This window comes from Balaenoptera acutorostrata, chromosome 3, assembly GCF_949987535.1.
Source record: "Balaenoptera acutorostrata chromosome 3, mBalAcu1.1, whole genome shotgun sequence".
NCBI lineage: Eukaryota > Metazoa > Chordata > Mammalia > Artiodactyla > Balaenopteridae > Balaenoptera > Balaenoptera acutorostrata.
Window position 1 is genome coordinate 53,830,417 of NC_080066.1, and position 9,731 is coordinate 53,840,147.

Sequence of the window (9,731 nt, forward strand, 5' to 3'; positions counted from 1 at the left end):
TGAGGACTCAAGGCCTTTCCTGGAACTGAAGGAATGCCCCCGGCAGGATATACAAGCCTTATTCAGCCCATTAGCTCCAGGAGCACTGCAGTCAGGGTACTTAGCTGCAGGTTCCCCCTTCCGTGTATGTGGTTTCCGGATATGTGGCTTCCTCTTTTAAAATTTTTAACTGTCTCACTGGATGTGACCTTATGATATGAGCAATCTCAAATTCTTTTTAGAAGTAGGTGGGGAAATATATAACGGGGATCATAAATGTTGGGAAAAATTTTTAAAGGAAAAATCAAATTAGACTCCTTACCATTAATCCTGAAAACTAGACTTAACGTAAAAGCAAGCATTAAAGAGCCTTCCTGCCCCCTTCCCCCAGTAAAGATGTTGGAGGGTGGATTACAGCTTCCCACCTCAACAACGGCCTGGGCACTAGCCCAGGAGGCAGGTCCAAGGTATTAACAGCTAAGAGCAACCTGCCCTTTGAGCCTAGGTTCACAGCAAACAATAGAAATACTCATCAACAAAGAGACCACAAATACGCTCTCTTTGAAACACAAGAATTAAAATTTGGAGCGTTAGCGGCAGAAGGCAAATTCTGATCTTGTGGTCCATTTCCAAAGCTTCAAGTCTTAGAGAGCTACTTTGCATACACTGATAGTTTATATTTTGCTGCTGTACACTTAAAAGCGTAAATACACAACTAATTCTTAATCATGCATAAACAAAATTAGTTTTCAAATATAATTCTAAGAAAAAAAAAATCAGTGTTGTTTAATGTAAACAATAAAACCACCCTGAACCCACAGCCAACTCCTGTGCAAGCCAGTCTTCTTCCTCTGTTGAGGTGTTCCCTGGCATCAAGGCAGCTTCCCAATCACCAACACCCAAAAGGAGTCATGGCGTGCAGGGCAGTGTGTTGAGGGCATCAGACTCAACCTTACGACAACTCCACAAGGTGTGAGAGGCACCGATACCCACGTTTTACAGATAAGAAGACTGAGGCTCAGAGCCAGGTAAGTAATTTGCCCGAGATCACAAGGCTAACAGATGTGGAAACCAGGACGCAAGTGGGGTCTGACTCCAACACCTCCACTGGCCAGCCTACTGGCTTGTTCATCCCCACACCTGTCTGCCCACATTTGTTCTGCAGTCCCACCTCTACTGCTAAGGCTGAGAAAATAGTCGTCAGAGATAATAAGAGAAGGCTTACACCCACTTCAGCCACCTCCTCCCACTCTGTCTGCCTGGCTGAGACCTGCCTGTCAAGGACACCTTCAGAGTTTGGGCTGGTTTCGAAGGCCAGAAGACTTCATTCAAACGTTACTTTCTGAAACCCTCATTCCATGTGTGGGTCCCTCTGCCACTCTAAATCCTGCCCAATTATTTTCTGGTATTAGGTTGGAAACACACAGAACAAAGTTTAACAGAAAATCAGCACCTAGGTTCAATTTACAAGACAATCATTTTAATGGCATTAGTATCTACATTTTCAATAATTCTCGGGTTTTGCAAGCCCAGAGTTCACATCAAATCAGAGCAGTCTACACCTTATTTTTAATCATTCACAGAAAAATGTACTCAACTACAGAAAAAATATAGCAGCCCTGAACGCTTCAGGAAATGACACTGAATTAAGGTGAGACGAACAGTTTCACTACTTTTACACCGTAACTTAGTTTCTTGTTCCTCCATTTCTATCCAGAACCAGAAGCCACAAAGACACTGACAATAATAGATGAAGGCACTGAATACTTATATGAATATACAAAAATCCTCACATTAAAAACACTGTCACCTGATTCTCCCAAGTATCACCTGGAAGGGTGAAGTTACAGTAACTGAGGAAATACAGTTACAATAACCAAATACATGTGTTAACCCTACATTTTGGGGCAGGAGTAACTGTCATTTACTGAAACAAGAATGACCGTGACTTGAAACCCCAGGGAACCCAGGGCCAACATGCCATCTATGCTCAGCAGTCTTGCAGGTACTTACAATTTAACACGCTCAAAACTTCACTCACATTTCCTCCCAAGAGCTGTCACCTCCTTTTTCTTTTTTAACTGTAGTTATGTAGCTTTATTACAAAGCGTTCACTGTAGAAAAACTCAAAAATACAAGAAAGTGCCAATATGAAAAATCATTCAGCATCGTGGTATGTATATTCTTTTACATTTTCTTTTCTATGTCACACAAACACAAACATTTATTTCATTTGATTTTTAAAATGGTCTCATACTGGGCATACAATTTTAAAACCTACTCTCACTTGGATATGTTATGAACCTCCCTTCATTCCAATAAACACATTTCAGCCACATCTTTTTTTTTTTTTTCTTTTTTTTAAATATTGGAGTATAGTTGCTTTACAGTGTTGTGGCCACATCATTTTTTAAGGTTAGAGAAGTAGATCACAGTATGGACAAATTAGTGAAGTCAATTATGGTCCATAGCTCCTAATGCAGGACACCAAAGATACTTGCAATTTCCACTTCATAACATACATCCTTGAACACATATTTAAATTCCTTTGGAAAAGTTTCTAATGGAATTACTAGCTCTCAGATCCCAGCCCTTTCTCATCATCCCTTCACTACTTCCTGCTATTCCACATTTCCAGGAACCTGTTGTCATCTCTGCCTCAAAAACTCCTGCTCATCCTTCAAGACTATGCAAGGGAAGAGGGGTAAGAATGTGAGTGAGGGCTTCCCTGGTGGCGCAGTGGTTGAGAATCTGCCTGCTAATGCAGGGGACACGGGTTCGAGCCCTGGTCTGGGAAGATCCCACATGCCACGGAGCAGCTGGGCCCGTGAGCCACAATTGCTGAGCCTGCGCGTCTGGAGCCTGTGCCCCGCGACGGGAGGGGCCGCGATAGAGAAAGGCCCGCGCACCGCGATGAAGAGCGGTCCCCGCACCGCGATGAAGAGTGGCCCCCGCTTGCCGCAACTGGAGAAAGCCCTCTCACGAACCGAAGACCCAACACAGCCAAAAATAAATAAATAAATAAATAAATAAATAAGAAAATCCTTTAAAAAAAAAAAAAATTGTAATTAGAATCCGGCAGTAATTTGTCATGGGGGGGGGGGGTGGGAGGAAACCCTCTTGAAAAAAAAAAAAAAAAAGAATGTGAGTGAGACCCACCTCGATCCCCTTCATAAGTCAGTGCAGGCCTCTTTCTTCTGTACCCACACAGTAATTAATTCAGGCACCCTGTGAGCCCTATCACTCAATAGTATTGTTTGTTTCCTTCCCTAGATGATGAACTCTGCAGGAATGGAATTATTAATCTATTTTCAAAAACTGCAGCTTAATTAATGGATGGGGAAAAGTGAAATTGCCAATGCAATAAAAACACAATCATGTATACTCTTCTATTGACAACTACAACTATCCTTGGAATACTCTGTTTGAGACCATCAGGATCTGGAACCATGACATATAATACTAAAGTCATTTTCAGGACCACAATTTTCACCAGTTTTCTTATACAGGTAATTTATAACATGAAATGGGTTGTGCCCCAAAAGTTCACTTACAGGTTGATTATTTGGATTATAGAAGCCTTTCAGTAATTTTTTTGCCAACCTGAATTCTATCTGAGAAAGCAAGCCTTGATCTAAACTGGTTCAAGATAAACATGGTTTACTGAGTTCAAGAAAGAAGGAACTCTGAGATCTGCTCATTAAGGTTGGTAAAAGGAACTGTCTACCTTCAGTTAAAGCATTAGGAAGAGGCTATTAACTGATAAAACAACATTTTGCAATAAGATTCCTATATCTAAAGCTAGTGTTTCTCAAATTTTCTTCCCACAGTTCCCTATAGACTGATGCTAATCTTTAATAGCGCCCTTCATCACTCCTGGGGCAAAGAAGGGGAACCATCACCTCTTTCTTCTGAGAAAGAACAAAACAGTTTCCCGTCTTCAGCGCGAGGGAAGCGAGAATCAAGATAAATAAAAGGTGTTGGATTAGCTTAGTGTTCTGGGCACAAAAATGGACTGAAGAGCTAAATATGAATGCTTTTTCTTTTTTATCAAACCATTAATTAAAAAAAAAAAAAAATCTAGCACCAAAACTCTCCTAGCAAGAACAGGTAAGTATAGCCAAGAAACGTTTGAAACAGAAGAGTAACAAAGGAGAACTTGTGTACCGGATATTAAAATATTATTCAACCTCCAATAACTTCAACAGGTAGTACTGGCACAAGCAAAGACAGAAAGCTCAATGAAACAAAAGAGCAGGTCCAAAAACATACCCAGGAATTCTGAGTATGATGAAGATGGCATTTCAAATTGGTAGGGAAATGGGAGCTTACTCGACAGATGGTGCTGAGACAATGTATCATTTGGGGTAAAAATGAGGTTGAGGTGATTTGTACCCCTTCTAGAATCAGAAACATGTTACTTAAAAAAAAAAACTTCTCCAGGGCAATAAACTATCTGAGCTTATGGGGAGAACAACCCTAAAACCAGAAAGGAAAAGACTGAACTACATGGACATCTAACTTCTGTATATCAAACGATGTAACTAAGAAAAAAGAAAAAATATGGAAAAAATACAAATTGCAGCTAATAACAAAAGACACAAGGAACCCAGCCAGGGATTCTGATGAACTTGTCATTAACCAGCATAATAACTTTGGAGGAATCACTGTACCATTTTAAAGTGAGATTACCTAGAACACAAATACTTTGTGGATGAGTTAAAAAAAAAGAAAAATCTTATATGTTTATTTGTAGAACACCACCCTACCCAGAACCCTAAGGGAATTTTAGTTTAAGACAATCTCAGAGCTCCCACACTGTAATCACTTCAGATATAAATCTTTTCTCAATTCTTTTTAAAATTCACTGCATTTATAAAGCTAAGGATACATCCACCTGTTCCTGTGCAAAACCAGATCTCTGCTGACTTACCTCTTTCCCCCTAAATCTATTCCTCCTCTAGTTTTTCCCATCTCAGTAAATGACACCAACACCCACCCTTTCTTTCAAGGCAAAATCCTAGAAGTCATACTTGATTCCTCTCTGCCTCAACCCTCACAAGCATTCTGTGAACACATCTTCAACTCTGGCTCCAGCATATATCCTGGAACCATCCTCTTCTCTCCATCCCCATTAATACCACTCTAGTCCCAACCATGCTCATCTCCACCTGGACCATCTCCTAACATCTCCTTACTCCCCTACAATCTATTCTCCACACAATAGCAAGAATTAACTTTTCAGAATATAATGCAAGCCCTCCCTTTCCCATCTAAATCCTCCAAAGCATTTCTAATTCACTTAGAGTAAAATTCCATAAGACCAGACACTATCGGCCTCATCCTCTTTTTATTGACCTTCTTCAAGTTCCTTTCCAAACTGGTTCCTGCCTTGTAATTTACCAACTCTTCCCTCTGCCTAGCACGCTCATCAATGACATTCCCACAAAGGCTCCTCATTATCAGATCTTGGCCCAAACACCACACTCTCGGAGGCCTTCCCCAACAACCTAACAGAGAGAGACAGCACCCCACCCTGCCCTTACCCTGCTCTATTTTCTTCACAGCACCCATCACTAGCTGAAACCCTCTTTTTAGTGTCTGTCCCTCCCACTAGAGCAGAAGCTCCATGAGAACAAGCATCTTCACTCTTGTGTTCCCCAACACTCAGAGTCCAGACCCAAGGGGCCATGCATGTATTTGCTGAACAAAGGGACAAACCCTAAGTGTATGGGAACATTCTGATGAACCAGGATCACTCCTGTCAATTTAACAGCTATGGTATCTGCTCAGTGCCTATGAGGGAGTTACCCTTGGCCTGTCTCTGATGGGCTACACTTTGAGTTTTGTTTTGCCTGCTTGTTAAAATCTGTTTCTTGCCTGCTTTCAGCTGTCACTGCACTGCTAACATCTCTTGGTGATCCCTCTCCCCCACTGTAAGCATATGGCAGGTCTAAAAAGTAAAAGTCAGTAATGATGGGGCTCTTCGATCATTAAAGTGCACCAACTTTAGTGCAGACAAGTGTATCTCCTTGAATTTTTCGAAGGCTTTAGCTCCTTTCTGGATCTCAGACCGTTTCTAGTCCCTAGATCTGAATTCTGACATTTTCAATATCCTAGCATAAAAGTACATCATAGTACCATCTTACTAAAAACACTGCCATCCCCTTCAACCCCCAAGCCAAACAATAATTTAACTTTAATAAACAAAAACAAAAAACACTGAGGTTTTTTTCTAAGCTAAAGAATGAATTTGCCTTTCAGGGGAGATGTAAAACTCAGTGCCAAACTAGAGATCTACCTTGTGCTAGAAGATTCAAGCCAACTTGTATACTGCATGAAATTACCAATTTAAGAGCTGAGTGTGGACTTTTTGGCCCAGGCTGCAAAGCACAGCGAAGCCATAATCATAAGTTACATCCTATAACCTCCATCCCAATTCTGGCCTTCCCCAAAAGTTCCTGAAGTCTAAAATTGTCTTGTGCCATCCCTGCAGCCAGTCTAAACACAGGGTTGACAGGCTGAGAAGCAGAGGACCTTAACCAGCAAAGCAGGTCCACCCCCAGGCTCCAACTAATATGACTTCTTAAGATCAGAGAGATACAGGAAAAGGTATGCAGGAAAGCTGACAGAATTACTAAATAGTATACACCATTTCCTGGTAAGGGTTTTATCAAAAAGGCAGAGTTGCCACAAAGAAGGGTCAGAGGGCAAATTGTGTTTCTACTTTTCCCTCACTGCCTTAAAGAAAATAAACAATGAGATAAAATCCTACCTCCAAAAAAGATGAGGTAGGAGATTTGGAAAGGAGGCCAAGAGTAGAGCCTCAAGCATGGGCTTTGGGAAAAGATCATCCCCAGGTGTTAAATAGTAAGTCCAGTTTGCCATACGTTTTCTGAGTATTGCTGGTGTACCAGGACCCCTACTAGTCTGTATATATTGATTTGGTATCTATGAACATGTATTTGTTTGGGGGGCAGGGAATCACACCGTTTACTATCTGAACAAACTACTTTGGTAACTGTCTCAAAGTTGTGATTTCAAAGGACTTGTCACCAAACTGGAGTCATGTAGATTTACTTTCAAAATCATGCTGTCAACAGCTCATCCTCATTTTCTGATGTAGACATTTCTTTTTTCAAAAAGCACATGTACACCTGAAACATTGTAAAACAACTATACTTCAATGCAAAAAAAAAACAACAAAAAACACAATTCGTATAAAATTCCAGATAATTCATGATAGATCTGGGAGAAAACCTTGATCTGCGGGTTCCCAAATCACGATCTTAGTCAAATTTATGCTACCTTTTCTAACCTTTTCAGGCACTCAGGACCCTCGCTGGCAGAACCTGGGCTCTGAACTTAAGATCCTAATGGAAACACACAGGAATGAGGAATCAATGCACTGAAAAGGCAGACATTCTCTACTGCTCTTTCATCTTCCTTTTCAGTCCTTTACTTCCCCCCTTAAAGGAAGGGAGATCCATATATGCTTTTCCCCTCACAACATCTAATGCCCGAAAATTTAGACCAGAACTAGAGTTAAAAGCTAAAGTTATAAAGAAGATATTGGTTATAAATTAAGAACCAACAGCAACCAGCTTGGCCTTGCTCAGCAATGACTGCTCTAAGAGTCCATTCCCAGATGACCTCCCGCGCATTGGTTTGCTCTGTGACTGGATGAATCCCAAATCTTACCTGTAGAGTAAGCATTTCTGTACTTCACACATATAAGGTTTCCATTAAATCCCTTTATTGAATCTACATCCCTCTTCTACCTCAAGTTCATTCCAATACAAATCTGCCATTCCAAAATCATCTCTTTTTCTCGCTTCTAAAGATTACTTTGGCTAATCCCTTTGTTAATCCTGAACATGATTCCAGCCACTTTTCTGACTCATATGGCCAACCAGAGCCCAGATACCGGATAACACACACATCACTCAACTGGGCTAGTTAACACCAAATCTACCATGGGCCAGTAACTGCTTTTCCCAAAGGTTCTCTTTCCAATTATTCAACAGACTGGTGGGGTTGAGAGTGCAATGGGTACCCGCTTCCATTTACCGAAACGATTCCAACAGTGAAACCTACAAGTGGAAGGACTCTAACTAGATTAACTTAACATCGGCTCTAGTTCTACAAAGCTAAAGGTGAAGATTTCAGAGGCTCAAATAGTAATCCTCACTGCCATCACTATCACAAGTACTGTGCTAAGTTTTCCCAACAACCTTACGAGGGAAATGTTCATTCGGGCTCATTTAACAAAGGCGAGGACTCGGACAAGAAAAGATGAAGTCCCTTGCAGAAAGTCAGGGTGAGGACCACACCCAGAGGGGCCACCCTGGTCCGTCTGACCCCAAAGCCCTTCCTTCTGAGCGTTGCGCTCACCATCCCGCCTCTGACCTCTGCTGCCAATGCCCGACATCGCCCGCGGGGCACCCCGATCCCACGGGCCACAGGTGGACCCGCTGGGCAGTCCGCTGGGATGCTGGATGCAGGAGGCGGTGCCCGGAGACCAGGGGCTCACCTGTAGGCAGCCACCGCGCGGGTCTGCAGGTATTTCTGGGCGGTCATGACTCCCACGAAGAGAAAGTTGCTGTCGTGCGGGCCGCCATCCTGGGCCCTGCCGTGCGGCCAGAGCTGCTCCCCGCGCGCATCCCCGCGCGCCCCGCCGGCATGGGAAGCCGCGGCCGCCTGCCCAGGCCGGCAGCCCTCGGGACTGGCGCGGAGCCGTGGGCCCGCTCGCTTCAACTCGGAGGCGCGGGGCAGGACGAGCCGCGAGGCCAGCACGAAACCCAGCACGAGCCCGAGCAGCACGCTGAGCCAGGCGCGCCGGCCGCGCACTGCCATGCCCGCGCCGCTCCGCCCGCCGGGCCGCCGCCGCCGCCGCCGCAGGCTCCGCGCGCCCTCAGCCCCCCGCCCCCGCCCGCAGAGGCCAGCCCGCCCTAGCGCCTCGAGGCCCGGCCCGGGCAGCGCCGAGGCCGCCGCGGGCCCGCCGTGCCCATCGCAGCCCTCGAGCCGCCCGCAGGCCCCGCGCCGGCGCTTTGTTCCGCACGCCCACCCCCACAGCCGCGGCCTGTGCCTTTAAGAAGGGACCATGCCCGGCGCGCGCCGGCGGCGGCTCGGGCGCGAGGCGGCGGCGTCTCCTCCTGCTCGCGCTCCGGGGCAAGTGTCCAGCGCGACGGCGACAGCAGTGGCAGCCGAGTCCGGGCCCCCGTCCCGCCCAGCCCTCGTCCCCCAGCTGGCTCGGCTCCGCTGGCGCTGCGCCCGCCCCGGTCCTCTTCGTGGCCGGCGCCTCCGCAGCACATCCTCCGGCTTAGCTCGCCATTGCAACAGGAGTGCCTCACGTCACGCACGGCGCGTTATGAAGCGGCCCCGGCGGCGGCGGAGCCTGGCCCCTCTCGGGATCCGTCCGCGTCGCCCGATTGGCGCAAAAGTGAATGGAGGGCGGTTCACGTGGCCAAAGTTTGACCAAAAAAAAAAAAAAAAAAAAAATCAACCCTTTGGGCGGGCGCGGAGCCCGCGCCGCGCCGCCCCGCCCGGCCGCGCCCGCGCGGTCTGCGGCCAGGCCGCCCGGGTGGAGGGGGCGTGGGGCCGGGTTCGGCGCCGGCGGGGTCTTGGACCGCGGCGCCCGGCAGCCCGTTAGCCTCTCGGCGACCACACAGCCGCCGGCCAGCTCTCGGACTCCCAGCAGCGGCGCCCAGCACCGGCCCGAGGGTATCCCCTCGGAGGGGCCGTGCCTGCCG

The 9,731-nt window shown here is 46.1% G+C and overlaps 1 protein-coding gene across 1 annotated transcript in view; it reads right to left on the minus strand.

Moving 5' to 3' along the window:
* CHSY1 (chondroitin sulfate synthase 1) overlaps window positions 1-8,845 on the minus strand; it is a 75,957-nt gene extending 67,112 nt beyond the window's left edge. Inside the window, exon 1 of the mRNA XM_057544208.1 lies at window positions 8,513-8,845. Coding sequence (XP_057400191.1) covers window positions 8,513-8,835 — 323 coding nt within the window. The 5' untranslated portion in view covers window positions 8,836-8,845. The remainder of the gene's footprint in view (window positions 1-8,512) is intronic.
* Between the last annotated feature and the right edge of the window lie 886 nt (window positions 8,846-9,731).